General features: G+C 34.1%; 5 protein-coding genes across 8 annotated transcripts; 2 read left to right on the forward strand and 3 right to left on the reverse strand.

Annotated features, from left to right (window-relative positions):
• Positions 1-4,803: 4,803 nt before the first annotated feature.
• Positions 4,804-7,105, forward strand: LOC148253167 (protein PLANT CADMIUM RESISTANCE 2-like). The gene is made up of 4 exons (XM_088222618.1): positions 4,804-5,088; positions 5,618-5,689; positions 5,877-6,086; positions 6,808-7,105. Exons 1-4 carry the CDS (start codon positions 4,869-4,871, stop codon positions 6,882-6,884), a joined length of 579 nt encoding a protein of 192 aa, XP_088078744.1. The 5' UTR covers positions 4,804-4,868; the 3' UTR covers positions 6,885-7,105.
• Positions 7,106-7,617: 512 nt separating this feature from the next.
• Positions 7,618-9,995, forward strand: LOC110813739 (Tetratricopeptide repeat (TPR)-like superfamily protein). Its single transcript, XM_022040990.1, has one exon. The coding sequence runs from the start codon at positions 7,698-7,700 to the stop codon at positions 9,627-9,629; it is 1,932 nt and encodes a 643-aa protein (XP_021896682.1). The 5' UTR covers positions 7,618-7,697; the 3' UTR covers positions 9,630-9,995.
• Positions 9,996-10,519: 524 nt separating this feature from the next.
• On the reverse strand, positions 10,520-13,405 carry CML30 (Calcium-binding EF-hand family protein). Its single transcript, XM_088206715.1, has 3 exons — positions 13,302-13,405; positions 11,691-11,728; positions 10,520-11,224 (listed from the first exon to the last, which is right to left on the reverse strand). Exon 3 carries the CDS (start codon positions 11,196-11,198, stop codon positions 10,641-10,643), a length of 558 nt encoding a protein of 185 aa, XP_088062841.1. The 5' UTR covers positions 11,199-11,224; positions 11,691-11,728; positions 13,302-13,405; the 3' UTR covers positions 10,520-10,640.
• On the reverse strand, positions 11,422-14,257 carry SCO2 (protein disulfide isomerase). Its single transcript, XM_022040993.2, has 3 exons — positions 13,519-14,257; positions 13,302-13,428; positions 11,422-11,728 (listed from the first exon to the last, which is right to left on the reverse strand). Exons 1-3 carry the CDS (start codon positions 13,939-13,941, stop codon positions 11,655-11,657), a joined length of 624 nt encoding a protein of 207 aa, XP_021896685.1. The 5' UTR covers positions 13,942-14,257; the 3' UTR covers positions 11,422-11,654.
• On the reverse strand, positions 13,339-18,795 carry LOC110813740 (Leucine-rich repeat (LRR) family protein). Of its 4 annotated transcripts, XM_088206712.1 has the most exons (10): positions 18,504-18,795; positions 17,751-18,291; positions 16,554-17,017; positions 16,321-16,456; positions 16,156-16,227; positions 16,005-16,073; positions 15,824-15,895; positions 15,560-15,631; positions 15,263-15,315; positions 13,339-13,428 (listed from the first exon to the last, which is right to left on the reverse strand). In XM_088206712.1, exons 1-9 carry the CDS (start codon positions 18,574-18,576, stop codon positions 15,282-15,284), a joined length of 1,533 nt encoding a protein of 510 aa, XP_088062838.1. In that variant the 5' UTR covers positions 18,577-18,795; the 3' UTR covers positions 13,339-13,428; positions 15,263-15,281. The 4 variants fall into 4 exon arrangements, with proteins under 4 accessions (XP_088062838.1, XP_021896683.1, XP_088062839.1 ...); XM_022040991.2 differs by lacking the exon at positions 13,339-13,428 and having other exon boundaries at positions 14,682-15,315; positions 18,504-18,794; XM_088206713.1 differs by lacking the exons at positions 13,339-13,428; positions 15,263-15,315 and having other exon boundaries at positions 15,556-15,631.
• Positions 18,796-20,007: the final 1,212 nt, after the last annotated feature.

The following is a 20,007-nucleotide window of genomic DNA, read 5'->3' on the forward strand; positions in this document are numbered from 1 at the left end:
TCTTGATCTGAAATAATTAATAGAATGGTGAGCTACACTTGTTCATTAAGAATATCACACTAATCACTGATACGAAAAATAAATGTTGGTAAAGATTACAAAACAACTAATGTAGTCCTTAATATAAATAAATTTATTTAATATCAAAACGTTATTTTTACACTTACCGTTATGAGTTTTTCAAAACCAACCTATAAGACAAACACCCATATAACATTTATAATTTCATGTATAAGTGAGTAAAGTCGATCATTCTCTATTTTTACCTGCTCACTGTGATTCCTGGGGGTCCTTAGGGGTATTCCCTTACTCGTGAACCCAATATCTAGATTTATCAATTTACTCGGCCATTCTTATACCATTTTTGGTAATGGGCACCAAATATACCATCACCTCAATATCTCGTCCAGTATGAGGGTGAACCATATCTCCAAACCCTTCCTGTATGAGACTCTTCAGCCCCGTCCGATTGAGGTATTGTTCACGGTAGGGTTTTTCTATATACCGAGTCCATCTACCATTTTTCAGGGTACCCATTAAGCCTTTCATATATAGATCCCCATCAACAAGCAATCTCCAATCGCCTACTAACATCTCATTTTATATTCACTTATCAATCAAATGACATTTAAGCAAACAGTACATTTTTATACCTTAACAATTAAGAAATGTGACTAGGGTTTTATTTCAAATCAGTTAATCATATAAGAATCACAATCAGACAATCAATAATGAGAAGACAATTAAATGTGATAATTTAAATCATACAACATAACAATAAATAATTTAAGCAGTATAAGAAAATAAATAGTCACATAGACGAGCTTAGGGCAACCGTACACTGACCAATTTTTCAACTCCACTAACGATCTGTAATTATTATTAGAGTTTTTTTAGTTTTTACAAAACACACAATTATCAATTATTAAGTCTTTATTTACCGCAATAGGGAATAGGATGAGGGATCCTTTGTAATACCCGGGCCTAAAAAATGGTTCGAGATATTTTTTATTATTAAATTATTTTATTAAAAAATTATTTAATTTAGTTTATTTTTATTTAATTGAATATTGAGAAAAAAATGAAATAAAGACGAGATTGAAAATAATTTTAGAAAAAATGAGTAAAAATTTGAGTTTGAGATGTATTTTTTGAAAGAAAAATTAGAAACAGAGGTCAAAGTACAAAAAGAGAAAGTTTGACCACGTAGAACTGCCCAGTCAGCAGCCTCGACGAACCGAAACACGCCGCGCAGCAAGGCACGCTGATGTCGGTATCACACAAATGATCTGCATGCCCCGCTATCGGACAAACCAGGATCGATCCCATGTATGTGGATGACCCGAATTCGTTTTTTCTTAAGCGCGATCGGATGACCGAGATCAATCGCGACAAACAGCTCAAATTTGTTTCCTCTTTAGGCGTGATCGGACGGACAAGATCGATCGTGATGGACGATCTAAATTAATGCGGGATGAGTATAAATATTTCATATTACACAAAAATCCAAACCCTAGCCGCTAACTCCTGTTGGAGAAGAAGAATCAGACGCCGAAAAAGGCGGTCAACTATCAACTGTCATCGCACCAGAGTCACTGTCGGTTGCTAAAAAAGGTAAACATTCCTCATACCCGTTTAGAGTTCAATTTTGAGCACCCAGGTGGCCAAATCGGATAAAAAAAGACGACGGTTGAGGTAGAAACTGCGAGTAAAGCTCGATAGAGCTGCGACGGCCAAAACCCCAAAATCTCTCTAATGAGCCCATTTTCGATTCCCGTTTCATGTGTTTTTTGATTATTATGTTCACCATCCTTTTCGGTGTAGGTTAGCGATATAAAAAATCTAAGTCGCGAAGGAGGACCGACAGAGCCGCCACACCCCGAAAGTTCCTCCCCTGCCGATAGGTTTGGTTTTTGTGATTTTTCAGCCAACTAAGGCACCCTAACATATTTTTCTACAGCGATACAACCAAAATTGGCCAGGTCGAGACGAACCACCGCTATGGGCGACGGAGCCGACACCGGAGCACAACGGCACTGCCTTGTCGGAACCCTAAAATTGGTCGGAATGAGTCTTGAACATTGATTTTAGATTTTTTTGAGTATTTTTAGGTATATGACGGGGGTTTTAGATTCCATAAGAAAAATTCAAAAAATTCAGTACCCGTTAAGAGGTGTAGTAGACGGCTCGACGTCTCAAAACACCGATTCGGGTAAGTATCTCTCACCCTATTTTCTGTTATGATAAATTGAGGCTTAATGGTGTATAATTTTATATTTTTATGAAAAATTAGAAAATCCTAAAAATAATTACAAGTTATTAGTAGAGCTAGAATAAGTTAGTTCGCAACTATCTTGATTTTTCGTTTATTTTATTGTATTGTTCTACTTACTTAATTGATCTACCGTATAATTAAAATAATTACTTCTAAATTATTTTTTCAATTTATTGATTGTGATCGTGATCTTTATCTGATTCATTGATTTAAAATAAATACCCCAATCACGTTTCTTAATTGTTGAGGTATGAAATCGTACTGTTTGCTTAAATGTTACTTGATTGATCTGTGAATATACAATGAGATAGTGGTATGCGCTTGTTAGTTGTTTGTTAATGAAAATCTATATGTGAAAAATTTATTGGATACCTGAAAAATAGCGAACGGGCCCAGTACATAACAAACTCTATCGTGAATGTTACCTCGGTCGAATAGGGATGAGAAGTCTATTACCATAAAAGTTTGGGAGATATGGTTCACCCTCATACCGGACGAGGTATCGAGATGATAAAATATTTGACGCTCATTATTAGACAGAGTATAGAGACAACTAGTTAATTAAAAAATTAAATATCGAGTTCATGGTTAAGAGAGACATCCCTATGGACCCCCAGGGGTATCGGTAAACAGGTAAGAAATGAAATTTATTATTTCTTGTTATCTTATGCGTGAAAGTGAAAAGTAGTATGAATATGAGTCTTCATATGTTGCCTCTTAAAAACTCTTTATGGTAAGTATTAAACAAACACTTTCAAGTTTAAATGTATTTAAATTAAGTAAGGGCTTCATTAGTTATTTTTATGATTTTTTTTCCAATCTTCAGTTTTCTGTATCTGTGATTAGTGTGATATTCTTACTGGACTAGTGTAACTCACTATTTCATTAACTATTTCATATTAAGATAACCAAGATCCATATCCCAATTAATAAGAGAGTTATGAGTAGTTCACTACCTAAACTCCCTTCAAGTGCTAGTGAAGGTTGTCATAAGATGTTTACTTATTCGCTTTCGTTTTATTTCTTTAATTTCCGTTTATCTTTTAGAATTGACATTCTCGTAATCTTATTGGGCATTCTAAATTATTGTTTAAGAAATGTAAACCAAAACTCCATTAATCACTTTTGCATTTAATTTATGAATTTATTTCAATTTAAGTTATGAGCCTCTTCATATATACTCATCATGCGTCGATCTAGACCGTCCACTCACGTTGACGTGGAGCGATGAGAGACATCCGATCGTTGCCTGTTTAGGTCGATTACGTGAGCGAATCTGGACCATTCATCGCGATCGATCCTGTCTGTCTGATCGCTCATAAGGATGAAATGCATATGAGCCATTCACACACATGGAATCGAATCTGGACTGTCGAATCGCTAGGAAAGCAAATCACCCGCGTGACACCAACGTCATCGTATTTTGCCACTCGGCGTGCTTTGGTTAGTTGGGGCTGTTGACTAGGCCGTCCCACGTGGTCGATTTTTTTTTTTTTTTGTATTTTGACTCATTTGTTTCTAATTTTTCTTTTAAAAACATCATCCGAATTCAAAATTTGATATATTTTCTTCAAAATTACTTTCAATTACGTTCTTAACATATTTTTCTCAAATAATTTAGTAAAATTAAATTAAAATATTTTTTTAATTATTTTTATAAATACAAAAATTGATCCCGAACTAAATTTCAGATCCGGATATTAAATTTGTCTATATATATATATTATAATAAATAATTTTCAGACATATCACTAGATTTATTTATATGAGAAAAATTATCTCAAGCCACCCACGAGGGTTGGACTCAAAGGTTGGCCATTTCATATTGGAATCAATATTTTAATTAACATTCAACAATTATTTTATATGACTAAAATAGAAAATAAATAAAATAATTAATTTTCAAACACTTGATTATTAAATTTTTTAATAAAATTTTGGGTTTTTAATTTTGATTTTGAAAATCAAGTTGAAGATTTATCGAATTAACTATTTCCCATTTGGCATATGTAACTATCATTGCATTGCAATTATCAATTTTCAATTGGAATTTTAAATCGAATGCAATTTTTTTTTTTTTAGGAAAATCCGAAAGCAACCCAATTTGTAATTAATAAATAAACATGAAATAGATATTAAATTCTTAATTCATAATTGGTCAATATACTAATTTTTTAAATAAAAATATTATTTATAAATATACTAATAAATTAAATATTTATTTCTGTTAAATTAAATATTATAAATTAGTTACTTATAATTTATAATATATTTATAAAATTATAAGTTTTATATTTTTAATAAAAATTAAAAATCGTAAAATTCAAATATAGTATAAAAATAACTTATGAGTATAATACAAAATATGTTATGTATATTAATTTATTGTAACAAATTGAACAATAAAGAAAGACCCATAGTTGACAAGTTCATAGTTTCGTACCAAATGAACCTTCTGAGTATAATACAAAAATAATAAGTATAGGCTTAAATGTGTGTGTGTGTGTGTATATATATATATGTAACTACTACATACGCCTCCAATTTCCCTTAACTTCCGACTTATCTTCTTTCTTTAGCTATTAGCTACAAAATGTATCATACACACCACGTTGATCACTCTTTTAGATCATATCCTACGGTCGAGATCAGTTCAGCAGCAGGGTCTCTGCCGGTTTCCGGTGTCCCCGATCCAAGTCCTCTACCGCCGCATCCTTATGCGCCGCCCTACATCACCAGCAGTCTCCCAGCTCAGCCCCTGCCCGGTCAATGGTCTTCCGGCCTCTGCCATTGCTGCGACGATGTAGCAAACTGTAAACATTGACAATTTCTTGTACTACCGAATTAAGTTTTTTTTTATAAAATATTATGTTAATTTATTCATCGCTTTATTATTTAATACGATGTTGGAAATTTATCGACTTAAATTCGTAAAATTATTTTATATTTATTATTTTAATTGTTTTTTGAACTAAAAATGCTAACTTTTATCAAATTAATCATTTAAATTTTATTTATTATTCAATTTCAAAATATTTGATTATATAGTATTATATTTTGTAAAATTAATATAATTTAATGTCTAATGTGTTGCAAAATTTTTGCGAGAAGTTTCAATTATAAAAAATTAGCAATTTTTATTATTTATTTTTTAAAATAACAAAAAAAATTATGATAATTAAATAAAATTTAATTTAATAATTAATACGTTCTCTCTTTTTATAAAAAATAATAAATCTGAATTAAATTATATTTACGTATATATATTCATTTAAAAATTATAATTACTATAATTATGTTTAATTAATTTGTAATTGGATTTTAAATTTGGTGGGTTTTCAGGTGCAATCACTTGCTTTTGCCCGTGCATAACTTTTGGACAAATTGCAGAGATAGTGAATAAAGGGGACCGAAGTAAGCTTAATTTCCGTACCCTTTTAACTAAACATAGTTTAATTATTTTTTCATACTTTATATTAAAAATAAAAAATAAATTTTACGTTTAAAATTAATTAAATTAAATTATAATAAAAAAATATTACGAATCGACTTATAATAAATTTTAAACTTCGAATACTAATTTAGTAATTTATAACTACAGCTTGCGCTACGAGCGGAGTATTATACGCGATATCACAAGTCACGTGTTTCGCATGCTTTTATTCGTGCTTTTACCGCTCAAAGTTGAGGGGCCAATATGATTTAGAAGAAACACCTTGTGTGGATTGTCTCGCGCACTTCTGTTGCGAGCCTTGTGCACTTTGTCAAGAATACAGAGAGCTTAAATATCGTGGATTTGATATGGGAATAGGTAATCAAGATTTTATATATATATATATATTAATTTTTAATTTTAAAAATATAAAATACGAATACAAAACCCAATTGGAAATAATATTTTAATTTTATATTAATTTAATGTAATTTATTATTTAATGGGTAATAATATTTTATTTAATTGTGATTTTCTTTTTTTTTTTTAATTATTCGTTTGTGCGTAGGAGTAAAACTTGTTTAACTATATATTTATTATTAGAATATATAAAATATAGGAATTAAATAAAAATTAAATATATTTGGACTAGAAGCACTTATTTATTTATTTTTTTTAAAAAAAATCATCTAAGATTGACATAAAAATTATAGTCTATTATTTTTAGGTGGTGGGTAATAATCACTGAAGTGACGTATGTATGACGTATTAATTAAATAAATATTTTAAATTTTTATTATTGAAATTCATCTATATTTACATGTAAAATTGATGATGACGCACGTAAAAAAAAAAATTAACTTAAGTAATTAATAATTAAATGTTAATTTTTGCTTTGACTAATCCAGTCCTCGTAAAATATATGTGCCCATTTGATATATATATATATATATACTTACAATGTATACGAATCATTATATAAATTATTATATTGACTTGACCTTGAGTTTTAAAATATATTATACTTAATTAAATTGTTTATTTTGTTTTTTAAAATTTAATTTATTTGCTTATTTTCTTCTTTGAATATTAAACGAAGGATGGGAAGCCAACATGGATAGACAAAAGCGAGTAGTCACGGCGGCCCCAGTTTTGGCATCAGGCATGACAAGATGATGATAAGAAGGATACATAGATATCTATATATAAAGATATGTACGTACATATATACATACATGTAGTTATATATGTATGCGTATATGTACGTATATATATATATATATATATATATACGTTGGTGGCTGCTTGTATGTATATGCTTCATTGTATTGGTTTGTGCTGTTTGTATTTCTATATCCCATATTATCACCTATTTGAATGTTGCAGCAGTTTTATGTCTTGAGTTCTTGAAAAAAAAAAAAAAGTAATATATAATTTCCATTCGACTACTAAGTTATATTAATTTTTAATTAAAAAATAAATTAATTAATCATAAGATAAAAAAAATTGAAAAACTCAAATTTATTACAAAAAATAAATAAATTATTTTAATAAAAAATTAAAAAATGTATATATCTAGTACAAGTATTTTATATGTATAATATTTTCTAATGCATATACTATTATTTAAGAAGATATTAAAAGAGTAATTAATTAAATTAATTAGATAAAAAAAGGAAATAAAAAAAATTAAAACTAAAATATTTAAGAGGATGTACAAAGAATAAAGGGATTTTGGGCCTACACAATGTGGATCGGATCAGGCTCGACGAGGCCCAAATAGCCTAATTCGGTTCAATTAAACGACAAATTAATGATTTATTGACCCGATCCATTGGGTATAAGATCCATTGGGCCAAACCGAATATCCAAAACCATTATCCATTTCTTCGTGCTTTATTCGGTCTTCGGACTTACAGACTTCACGGTGCAGACAATTTTAGGGTTTTAAAAGGGTTTTAATTCCCATTTTCACTATCCGGGAGGAAGATGGCTTCTTCTCTGATGGCGGTACGGCGTACACGAAGCCCGACAACAACACTGATGTCTTCTCTCATCAAGGTACGATTTTCTCCTCTCCGTCTCACTTTCAGTCATCCCTGCAATGGAAAAACCGTAACCCGAACTTCAACCAGAGCCCTGAGCACCTCTGCAATCCCAAATGAATACCAGAATCCACAATCGCCTCCTTATCCCGAACAGTCATCACTGTCTCAGTCTGATTCCAGGGCTTTTCAGGGTCAGATGAACCCTAATCAGCACTTGAATGCTCAGAGGCAGAATACCTCTAACCCTAATTTTAATCAATGGACCCCAGAAAACCAGGGGTATAACTCAAATCAATGGAATCCACATACTCAAAACCAGAATAGAGGATATCCTAATCAGGGACAGGGTTATCCCAATATTACACAGGCTCATAACCAGCCTTACTCTCCTCAAGGTGGATATGGGGATGGTCAGTTCAACTACCAAAACCAGAATAGAGTGTATCCTAATCAGGGACAGAGTGATCCCAGTCGGAATCAGGCTCAGAACCAGCTTTACCCTCCTCAAGGTGGCCATGGTGATGCTCAAGTCAGTTATCAAAACCAGAACAGGGGAAACCCTAATCAGGGACAGAGTTATCTGAATCGAGGATATCCTGGACAGAGCCGTCCTCAACAGCAAACCCCGAATCAGTGGACTCAACAAAGTCAAAACCCTACTCAGTTCACCAACCCCAGCAGCATGAATCAAGGGCAGGTTGCGGTTCCTGCGCCTCCTGCTCCTACTCCGCCTGCTCCAGCGCCTCCTTCAGTGGCTGATATACTTCGTTTATGCCAAGAGGGAAAGTTTAAAGATGCCGTTGGCTTGCTGGACGAGGGAGCTAAAGCTGATGGAGAGTGTTTCTTTGTTCTGTTTGAGTCATGTGGGAAACTGAAGTCACTTGAACATGCCAAAAAAGTTCATGATTACTTTTTGCAGTCAACTTTTAGGGGTGATCTTAAGTTGAACAACAAAGTGATTGAAATGTATTCAAAGTGTGGGAGTATGACGGATGCAAGGAGAGTTTTTGATCACATGTTGAATAGGAATATGGACTCATGGCATTTGATGATTGATGGGTATGCTGATAATGGAATGGGAGATGATGGATTGCAGTTGTTTGAACAGATGAGGAAACTACAAATGAAACCCGAAGAGAAAACTTTCCTTTCAGTTTTCTCAGCGTGTGCAACTGCCGATGCAATAGAAGAAGCATTTTTACATTTTGATTCAATGCAGACTGAATATGGAGTCACTCCAGGTGTTGAGCATTATCTGGGTCTTTTAGGTGTTCTTGGAAAATGCGGGCATCTTATGGAGGCTGTAGATTATATTCACAAGTTGCCATTCAAGCCCACTGAAGAATTTTGGGAGGCAATGAGGAACTACGCTCGTATTCACGGAGATATTGATTTGGAAGACCATGCTGAGGAGTTAATGCTCAATCTCGATCCAGCAAAGGCAGTTGCTAATAAGATCCCAACACCCCCACCGAAGAAGCGTACTGCAATAAGCATGCTTGATGGGAAGAATAGGATCAGTGAATTTCGGAATCCAACACTTTATAAGGATGATGAGAAATTGAAGGCCATGGCTAGAATGAAAGATGCTGGCTACGTGCCTGACACAAGATATGTACTTCACGACATTGATCAGGAGGCCAAGGAGCAAGCTTTGCTGTATCACAGTGAAAGATTGGCAATTGCATATGGTCTGATCAGTACTCCAGCGAGGACGACTCTTAGGATCATCAAGAACCTCCGTGTGTGTGGAGACTGTCACAATGCCATCAAGATCATGTCCAAGATTGTTGGAAGGGAACTAATTGTGAGGGATAATAAACGGTTCCATCATTTCAAAGATGGTAAGTGTTCTTGTGGAGACTACTGGTGAACATATATTTATATATCCACAATACGAATATGACATGGTTTGTAGAGTTACTGGAATCATCCGGCCATATGGGATTCTGCGAATGGAAGGGCTAGAGCTGCAAGTGTTTGGAAATGAACCAGTCATGGCCTTATAATGTATGAATCGGTTGTGTTCCAAAAGCTCAATCAATTAATGAGTTTTCTTTTTGCATCAACTGATGGCTTAGTCTTTTCATAACCTTAAATCTTTCTTTTATGCAAATATGTCTGAAGATAGCTGCAACTAGAAATTTGCATTGGGAAGTTGCAAATTCTTGTTCCATTGGTCTGTAGAGTGCAGATTATATCTCAATTATGGAATAAATACAAAATTGAATTCCTCCTACGGATTATCTGTAATATGAAGTTAGAATTAGTGCATTTGTAATTTATTTAATGATACTTAGACTGTGGATTTATAATTAAATTAGTAATGATTTAAAAAAATTCTCTCCAATTTCTATAATAATTAATCTGGCTAACAACAAAAACCTGTCCAAAGCATGTATTAACTCTACAAAATACTAGAAACCTACATATTCCGTCTTAAGAGTTGTTAATAAAAACAGTTTTAATAAATTGAGTGTATTAGAACCAGTTGAGTGCTTGGGTCTTTCCTAAAACAATAAAGTTGTCTGTTTCCTTTATCAAATAGGAAACTATAAAAAATTATGTAGAAAATTAGGCAACTATTATCTTAATTAAGAATATAGGATAATAATATACGAACTCATTGAAAGAGAGGAGGCTTCTTTCATTCGATTTTCCAAACATCTTAATTTCAAAACTTCCACTGGGAAAAATCAGTTCCTTGCTAAATAAGAATTTCAAAGTTCTGGGGCGAGAAAGAGGAGGACAATAGGAACCGACTTAAGAAAGAGACTCATTAAAATTGCATTAAAGACAGATTAGTTACTTCATTACATAGCCATGATTCCCATATGGTTAAAGTGTGTCTGACAAAGCAAACCACATAAAAGTTGGCTTTCAACTAGCCAAGCCTCATGGAACGAGTCATCATTGTCATGAATTCATCCATGTTAACCAAACCATCTCCCTCGGTGTCCACCGCCTTCACCATTTTCCGGCAATCCTCTAAACTACATCTCTCACCAAGCCTCCTCAAGACTTCCATAACCTCCTCAGCGCTTATCTTTCCATCGCCATTCAGATCAAATGTTCGGAAGGCGGTCTGTATGTCCAATGTCTTAATCCCTCCACTCTTTTTGTGCACTTCCAGGAAGTCTTTGAAGTCAATAAACCCATCTCCGTCCAGATCGGCCACCTGAAAAATCTTTGCTACCTCTCCGACCATGTTCCCCTGTCCTAGAGCTCTCAAAACGGCCCTGTATTCCCTCTGAGAAATCTTCCCATCTTTGTCGGAGTCAAATTTATCAAACACTTGCCTCATCTCTTTCACATTAGGCTGAAATGCAAGTAATGTACCCGAGTTTTGCCTGTCCCGCGAGGAAAGCAGCCGAGATGGTCTCCTCAATAACTTATTTTTTGAAAGCTTGTACTGGAACTCTAAAAAGCTCATAGTCGACATCTTTGCTCTTCTCAACCACACCACAGCTTCAGTTTTAAAATAGCAAAATCAGATGCCTCTGGCTTTTATACGGTCTTCAAGGGTGTGGTCTATCCCAAAAATTGGAAAAGGTGGGGAACAAAAGAAAGCAAACAAAGGTTCCAAATTTATTCCTTAACAACTTGTAGCCTCACAAATAAGATTCTCAATTGGCTGATAAGATAAACAAAGAACAATATCGGGCTGCAGTAAAGATTAAAGAATTATACGAAAGAATACATTCTTTCAAAAAGTTACAATAAATTCCTTGCTTCTGTTCTATAACCTCTCCTTTTTGAGGATTTGCCTTTCATCGTATATCAGCATAAAGGGTGATGGACATGGAAACTTTAAAGAAAGGTTGTTAAAAAAATTACAGCTTTTTAAATGAGGTGTAGAATACATTATGTTAGTGCCAAAAAGAAAAAGAATATTAGGTCAAGAAGATTTTCCATTATCCAAATCCTCCATTACCTCAATGTCCTTGCGAGCTGTTATCTTCTGCACATATCCTGCAATGACACAACATTGAGTGTTCTCTCCAGTTTGCTAATACTGAAAATCACAGAAGGCAGCAAGAAAAATGGAGAAAAAACAAAATATAAAAAGAAAAAAGGAACTTCCACATAATTATGTAATTTTTTTCAACAAAGCAAATAAGCTTGAAATACCATGTCCAGTAATATTGTCTGTAGTCATAGGTTCAGTTGCAAGAAGGCACACGCACACTATAAACTTCTAGAAAATATCAAAATCAACAAGCCTGTAAACTACACAGTTTTTGCAAAGAAATAAAATAAATAAAGCTTAGATTAAGATAATAAAGAATAATAATCAAAATCCCGGATCCTTCTGGAAAACCCTATTCCTAACTTCACAACGCAACTGTCCATCAAATTTTTCTTACACGAGTCCTAATCTTCAACAGAATCAAAAGAGAGCACCGGATCCTTGCAAAGGAATATTTCCGAAGAAGAAACATACTTGATATCAATCCAAATTAGTTTTTCACTCCAATGTTCATTGATTTGATCTTTTTGAATATTAAATATTGATCGATTTTAATTCTTTAGGAAGCCGTCAGATCCATATCCAGTGTACAAGTATAAGAGTTGCTAAAAACTGAAAATGAATTCTGATGTCCTCCGCAAAATCCAGAAGAAAATTTGTTAACTGAAGTTAACTAATATAAAACCCTAGATAAGAATAAAGAACCTATTGCAGAAAGGATAGAGAAAAATCATGATGTTGAAAACCTCCAGTATTCCATGGCATAAAAATTCAAGTAACACGTTTTTGTTGAAAGAACAAGCCTCTGTAATACATCATGTATAAACTTCTAAATATTCATTCTTTCCACCTTACTAGATCGCACATGCAGATGCATGCCATGAACTACATAGCATGTTTGCAGCAATTGCTCACATGTATACATATTTTCGGTTTTCTTAGTGAAGGTTAAGCAATCTAAGTATGGCCATATTTTAAGGTTACTATGCCATAACTGCGCATGAAAAGTTAGTGGAAGTATTACGAACTACAAAGAGGAGTGAAACGGTATAGAAACATATTTTACATTTTTTTGAAGTAAGAAACATATTTTACATTTAATCTTGCCAAGTTAAATACCACATGAATTTGCAAGTATTATGAGACAAAAGAAGATGCTTGTCGATTAATGATCAAAGGCACAAGAAGAAGGCATCACAATAGCCGTGTTATTTCTTACACGTTTTCAGTAACTGTTGCAAACATTCAGACAGGTGTTCTCTGGAGCAAAAGAACATGTAGAAAGTTGTAAACACAAGCCAATGTATGATGTAGATTATATCCTTCTACCTTATTAAAATGTATATGCTTTAAATCCTTTTTTTTTCTGAGAAAGATGGGAAACTAATCATAAGTTGCAAAAATCAGATGACAACATCTCCTTAGCTATCAATAAGAATTGGACGACATATTGCATGCTAAAATGAGCAAATTAACAATTCAATGTGAGTAGCAATGTGTATTTCTTCTTTATATATAATTTTTTTTAACTTGATAACTTTCGCACAGATACAGCGGCAGAAGAAGCATAAGTACCAATTCCAAGGCAAGGTATACATTTGCAGGTAATCTCTTTTCCCCTTTTGTTGTAATAGCTGACAAATCCAGACCCTTGGCAACTTCTACACTTTCCAGTCCATTCATACACCACTTCTTTACAATCCTGCAATTGCGCAAATAAATCAATACCAAACGAGACACTAAAAGAACATGAAACACGTCAAACACGTACGAAGCATAAAAGAACTGAGACCTCAACTTGCGGGTCGCATTGCAATCGCCGCTCAATTTCGTCGGGGGAGACAGGAGACGAATTAGGGTAAGTCATGGGGAGAGGGAGAGCGTCCCCATTGTCCGTCAGATAACTCTCCCTATCCCTCGACCATTTCGGCTCTCTCGCATTCACTTTGACTCTGCCGCCATTGTTGCCAGATGTGACACCACGCCTCGCGACGTCGGGAGACGAGGGACCGACGGAGACAGACCCGTCGGAGTCCTGTCCTAATCGGAGGCCGGGAATGTCGGCGGCGGAGGCGGAGAAGTGGAGCCAGCGAGGAAAAGTGGGGCCGACGGGGACGTCAGAGGCGCGGCAGCGGAGGGAGGAAGGGAGTTGGAGAGGCAAGAGGGGAGAGGGGTTGGAAGGGAAGAAGAGGGAGGTAGGGTTTGCTGGGAACATTAGCTGAAACTTGCCAGTGTCTGTATCGACCTCTGAATAGCGGATGGTCTTTGCAAGGAGTTAGGAGGCGAGAGAGAGAGAGAGACGACTCCTAAATCCCAAGAAGATCATTTGCTGGATATGTAGTGGATATTCCAACGTTTTTTATACGAGGAAACTAAACCATTACTGAGATATTTCAAATTTTTACACAGAAAAAGTTTAACAATTTATTTTTTATAAAGAAATTTTGAGAATCTATGAATTTCAAAAATCGAAATTGACTCTGCAATATGAAAAAAATAGAAATAATTATTGAATTAAATTTTATTAATTAGTATAACTTAGTTAGTAGACATATTATAACTTTTTTTTTTTCGATAAGTTTCTTTTTATGCCTAGTATTATTATGTAACCTAATTATGTTCATGTATACAAATTATTTATAATAAGCATATTAAATAAGTTACACAAAATGAATATTAAATTAATAAGTTTTCATTATGTATAATTAAATTTATATATTTTGTATATTATCATTTATATAAAACACATTTTGAAATACTCAAAATATTTAAAAATTTATTACAGTTAAATGGTATTTTTTCACTTCTAATAAATTAGAAGTTCGACTCTTATTTAGTATAAAAGATATAAATATATTCTACTTTTATTTTTGATAAAATAAATAAAATATATTGTCAAAAATGATATAATTTTACAAGGAATGAAAAATCTTTTTGCAGCTCTCGGATGCAATATCCATGAATATAGTTGAGATCGTTTAAAGAGAGTAGTATACAAGTTTCACAATTATGTCTTCTGTAGCACCCTCGCAAGGATTCTTTGTTAGCAATAGCAACTATACATAATTAGCATAAAATGTAATGAAATGATGTATAGTTACATATATAAGTATGTGTGGATAGCATATCTTTAAGCCCCCCTGTGATGGCAATACACTATTTTCTGCACTCCATGAATTTGCTAATGAAACAATTGCATGCTAAGCCAGCATTGCATTGTTTACATGTACATATATATATATATGTATATATGTATGAGAGACCTTCCCAAATTAAGCCAACAGAGTAAAGCCGAATCTCACTCTCCCTCTTCCCCCCTTTCTCCCTCTCTATAGACTAATCCCAGAAGAAAAGCTAACTAGGCTCCATCTTTGTACTTGTTTGGTTAATCATTGCAAGACCAAAACTTCCCAATTTCTTTACACACAGAAGTGATTTTAGCATATAATTTAGTTGCTTTTCTTTGTTCCATTTTCATTAGCAGCAATCTCAAATCTTATATTTCCTTTCTATTTTGAGACAAAAAATAAACTTGCCTTTACTCCCTTCCATCTTTTACCATGCTGAGGCTGAATTCTCAGGAGAGACCCTACAAAAGTAAGATAAAGCATAGTAGGTCTATATAGATAAATCATGGTTACAATTATTTACAAATCTACAAGTAAAAGAATAGATACTATAACTCTAAGCCTCTTTTAACACCGGACAATTGCTTCTGAGGCAGCCTACATCTGAGTTGTTTAGGGAAAAAAAAGCTTCTACCAACGCACTTTTGAAGGTCTTATTATAAGAAGTTACTCAAAACAGAAAATGCGAGAAAGGATATTTCTTACTTAATTTTCAAGCCGCTTTTTTGTTGTAGTGCAGTAGGGACTTGGCCCTCAAGTTTGTTATTTTGGAGGAACCTGTCCATCAAAGCATTGCACTCATCTTATTTCTTTGAAAGAGTGAATGTAAACCTGCTAGAGGATTCAATTTCTGTGAAAGAATAGAGTAGTTGATGGATTGTCCTAAAAACTTAGGATGCCAGAAAAAATGTTGAATTTATTTCATTCAAACATAAAGTAGCTAATTATCCTCAATGGCAAAGAACTTACAACTCATGTAGCTCTGGAAGTTGGGTTAGTGATGCGGGTATAGATTCTGTGAACTGATTGTTCTCCAAATGCCTATATCAGATTGAGTGTAAAACTAGAACACCATAAGGCCTTGACCCATGAAATTGTACAAAGATTAATATAGGTGAAACAAAAATCAAGATGTTATCCTGAAACATACAGAGTTCGTAGTTTCTTCAATGAGCTCATGTCTGGGAGAGGACCAGACAGTCTGTTCCCTCCTACCCAGCTGCAAACACAAGAGCCCATATATAAGCCATCACTGTGCAAATAAGGTGACAATATAATCAACAAAGCCTTCGAAAACATACAGATGTGTGAGTGCACTCAAGTTGTTTATGCTTGGAGGTAGAGCGCCAGTAAGCCCCAGGTTTGTCAGATCCCTTCATTTATTGAGATAAATAAAAGAAGCCACAATATTAATATATATATAATGTTTTAGACGTTCATTTTAAGGGTTACTCGAGCAAACTTACAGAGAGACAACTCTAGCCAATTTATCTTTAGAACATGTAACTCCAGTCCATGAGTTCTCAGTAGGAAGGCATGGATCACCACTCCAATCAGATGGCAGGTGATCTATTTTTCTTGCTAAATCCTCCATTGCCATCACTATGATAAATATCAAAACAGATAGAAGACTGAAAAAAGCAAGCAATACAAAGTCTGATGGTTAAAATTGAATGATAGAAGAGTTGTTGTGGGTTACCATCTCTAGTATTAGTCCTCCCACCAAGAGGGAAAATCTGCAAAATTTCAGCAGCATTGATCAAAGGGCCAACAGGCGAGTTACTATTTGGAGTCATGGTGATCACTGTCTGCCCAGATAGGGGCCATTTTGCTGAATAAACCATGATCCCCTTGTGGGTGACGTTAAGATCAGTATAAAAATTCATGCCATTAACAGAAACACTGAAGACTCTCCAGCTAAAAGGGCTTGGGCTGCGATTGTCCTGGAAATAGAGGGAAATGTAGTACTTGGTACTTGGAAGGGACACCAGCGGCCACTTTACTTCTAGTTTCTTGCCACGACTTGTGGTGATTCCTGATGCAAATGCCTTCACTGGAGGTACATTCCAGAAATCTGAAGGGTTTACAGAGGACTTGTTTTCCACAACTGGGTTTTGGTCCCTGAATGGCTGCCAGAACCGATTGTATGGATCATCTGGATAGCTAGGTTAAATATTTTCATTATTCACCATCAGAAATTTTCTCAACCATATTTTGGGTAAATTTTGGTGAGAGAGAATAGAATAGCCAAAAAATCAAAACAGGAAATCATCGAACATAAAGCATATGTGATTCAATGAGCATGATATGTCCATGGTAGAGATGAAATTCGAGCTCACTATAAAGAAAACTGAGATTTTAACTGATCGTGCCCGTGCTAAGATGTCAAAAACCTAACCTCTATGTCCAAGCTCATTTTGCTCATCCACTCCCCAAGTGACAAGGTTTTTAGTGATTTGTTGTGGATGAAATTAAGCTGCATTTCAACAAATTGGCAAGAAAAAGAGATTGCTATTGAAATGTCAAATATCAAACTATACTGCTTTTATTAACTATGCAAATACTTCTTATCTTCTTGTTCCAGATAAACATGCTTATGAATCATGTAATGTTCCTGTTAATTTCCAGAGTTTCCTTCATTTTCTCTCAAAGAATATCCCCTGTTCAGGCTTTTCAAGCCAGAGAAAGTAGACTTCATCTGAAGAACAAGTGTCCTGATCCCCTTATTCAAGTAACTCTTCTGAGGTACTAATCTGAAACGTTTAAAAAGTGCATGACCTAAAAAAATTTACCTAAAAGCAATCCTAATTTGAAACACTGAAAATTATATGATATTTTTAGGTCATCTTCACATAAGGAAAAGTGAAATATCAGTATAACATGTTAATTTCCTTACCTAATCAAGTCTTCGTCACTTCCAAATGTACTTCTAGCCACAACACTGAGCGCATAATTCTCAAAATCCGTGCTATTATACACGTAGTCATCAAGAAACTGCACCTCAATCGCCGATATGAAAGGGCTGGACACCGTACGACTATTTCTCGCAAGGCAAACACTCAGAATTTTCCCAGCCGCGGCCACAATAACCTCATAGTACGAGCTGAGTCCATTTGCATAATCAGTAGTAGTGTTGACAGTGCTCCATTTCGTTCCTCCTATGATCTGATCAAACACCGGCGGCTCTTTTCCTCCATCAAAACCTCCATAGTAGTAGGTAGTCCGTACTAGGTACTTGGTTCCCTTGCTCACCGGGAAGTTATAGCAGTATTTTCGAGCCACCTTGTCGGGGAAGTACCGGACGTTGGACAATATGGGGAGCACGCCGGATGTCTTGACCGCGGCCGAGTTTCCGACGGATACGAAACCTTCATCTGGTGTATATTTCAGGTTCCCTAAGGTTACAACCGACGGTGATCCGCAGCTCAATAGGAAACCTGTTTTGCGAAACAAAACGAAAATCCTTTCGTAAATTCAAAATAACGAGTTTATCACATTAACACAATGATAAGCGCAAGCAAGCAACATTTGCATCGATACAGTCTAATCTAAACAATCGTTTGAATATTTTGATTATTTCAAAAATTTAATCAGATGAAATTAATTCAATCATATTTTATACACACACACGAGAGGTTTATATTATTACCTTTGGGAACAGGTTGAGATTGCACAAGAAGAGGAATGCTAACCAGCCATAGGAGGAAGACAGAGAGAGACATGGCTAAAAGGGAAGCTCAGCTGATGAAACTGTACATTCATGGCGAGTTTTGTTCTTCTGGTTTCAGAGAGAGAACGAGCGAAGTTTGGTCAAGGCCTGAAAGAAGGGCTATGCTTGAAAGTAGAAAAGCAACTGAGAATCCATGGACGAGCTTGACTACCGTTTTTAGAGCGAAACTGTTGTTCTGGACATGAAAATTGAATCAAGTCCTGTTTTCCCGTCCATTTGATTCGCCAATTCTTCTTTTATTTCATGGTAATTGGTAAGCTCTTTTTTTTGTCATAAATTTATTTATTTAATCACTTTAAATAATATATTGGTAAAATTGATTAATTATTCGTTAAATTGTAATAAAATAAATTTAATTAAAAACTATGCAATATTAATATCTATGTGATTAATAATATAATTAAATATTATCATACTCTAATCACAACTAGTAATAATGTTTATTTGTTAATTATAATTTAATTTTGAATCCTAAATCAAAAATTTAAGAACTAATTCTTTAAAATTCTTGGTCTTTGACTTTAACCTATTTTTAACTAGATCTAAATTATAAATTAGTTAAGATGTATACAAGTTAGATCAAGATATCTTGATCCTAGTTTGAGAAAAAGGAACATGTAAAATTGCATATATATATAGTTAAGATGTATACAAGTTAGATCAAGATATCTTGATCCTAGTTTGAGAAAAAGGAACATGTAAATTTGCATATATATATATAAATATATACATTGATTAAAATATCAAAATTTATTGTGTACTATTTAAAAACGTTCAAACTTTATTATACACTTTTTTTTTTACGAAAGCAGTTCAAAATTTTTAAAAAATGAGACAAATAATTTATTCATCGTTATTATTAACTGATATTATTTAAATATGATAAACGTGATGTAAATTTTAAAATGGTACAAAATTTAATACATGTGATCTGACATATCAGTATCACTTTATCATGCAATGTTACACCCATCTTAATATGTTAAACCTCCAAACTTGAAGCAATTAGGTTTTTTTCATCGTCCTCCTTTTGATAAATCTCATTGCTTTCTTCGCTTTATGTTATCTTTTATGATAAATATCTATGAGAAGTATTTACAAAACATGATGTTTCTGCAGGTCATTATACGAAATTACTGAAAGTGTATTTTAGGAGAGTTAACTCTTATCATCCCGGCAATTCCTAAGCCTGCACATGAATGAAATAGAGGGATGACCTTTTCTCCTACTATAATCTCTATGGTCTGAGGGAAAAAGAAGATTATATAGAGCTGAAGCTCTTATAATCCAATAAGTCCTCTTGGAGGAAGTCCTATATTGTATTGTGGTAATGTGATCATTACTCCTGAACCTCCCAGGGAGGAATGAAGGAGGGAGGGGAGACCGAGTTACCTAATGAAGGAACGAACGCTGTCTTCTCTCT

This window comes from Carica papaya, chromosome 6 (assembly GCF_054855325.1).
Source record: "Carica papaya isolate Zhongbai chromosome 6, ASM5485532v1, whole genome shotgun sequence".
Lineage (NCBI taxonomy): Eukaryota > Viridiplantae > Streptophyta > Magnoliopsida > Brassicales > Caricaceae > Carica > Carica papaya.

Coding starts and splice junctions, on each gene's coding strand:
- LOC148253167 (XM_088222618.1), top strand. CDS start 4,869: ATGTATCATACACACCACGTTGATCACTCTTTTAGATCATATCCTACG. Junction 5,089..5,617: donor CTGCGACGATGTAGCAAACT/GTAAACATTGAC, acceptor GTGGGTTTTCAG/GTGCAATCACTTGCTTTTGC. Junction 5,690..5,876: donor AGTGAATAAAGGGGACCGAA/GTAAGCTTAATT, acceptor TTATAACTACAG/CTTGCGCTACGAGCGGAGTA.
- LOC110813739 (XM_022040990.1), top strand. CDS start 7,698: ATGGCTTCTTCTCTGATGGCGGTACGGCGTACACGAAGCCCGACAACA.
- CML30 (XM_088206715.1), bottom strand. CDS start 11,198: ATGTCGACTATGAGCTTTTTAGAGTTCCAGTACAAGCTTTCAAAAAAT.
- SCO2 (XM_022040993.2), bottom strand. CDS start 13,941: ATGTTCCCAGCAAACCCTACCTCCCTCTTCTTCCCTTCCAACCCCTCT. Junction 13,429..13,518: donor AATGCGACCCGCAAGTTGAG/GTCTCAGTTCTT, acceptor GCGCAATTGCAG/GATTGTAAAGAAGTGGTGTA. Junction 11,729..13,301: donor TATACCTTGCCTTGGAATTG/GTACTTATGCTT, acceptor GTGTCATTGCAG/GATATGTGCAGAAGATAACA.
- LOC110813740 (XM_088206712.1), bottom strand. CDS start 18,576: ATGTCTCTCTCTGTCTTCCTCCTATGGCTGGTTAGCATTCCTCTTCTT. Junction 18,292..18,503: donor ATCTCAACCTGTTCCCAAAG/GTAATAATATAA, acceptor TTCGCAAAACAG/GTTTCCTATTGAGCTGCGGA. Junction 15,896..16,004: donor TTGAAGAAACTACGAACTCT/GTATGTTTCAGG, acceptor AATCTGATATAG/GCATTTGGAGAACAATCAGT.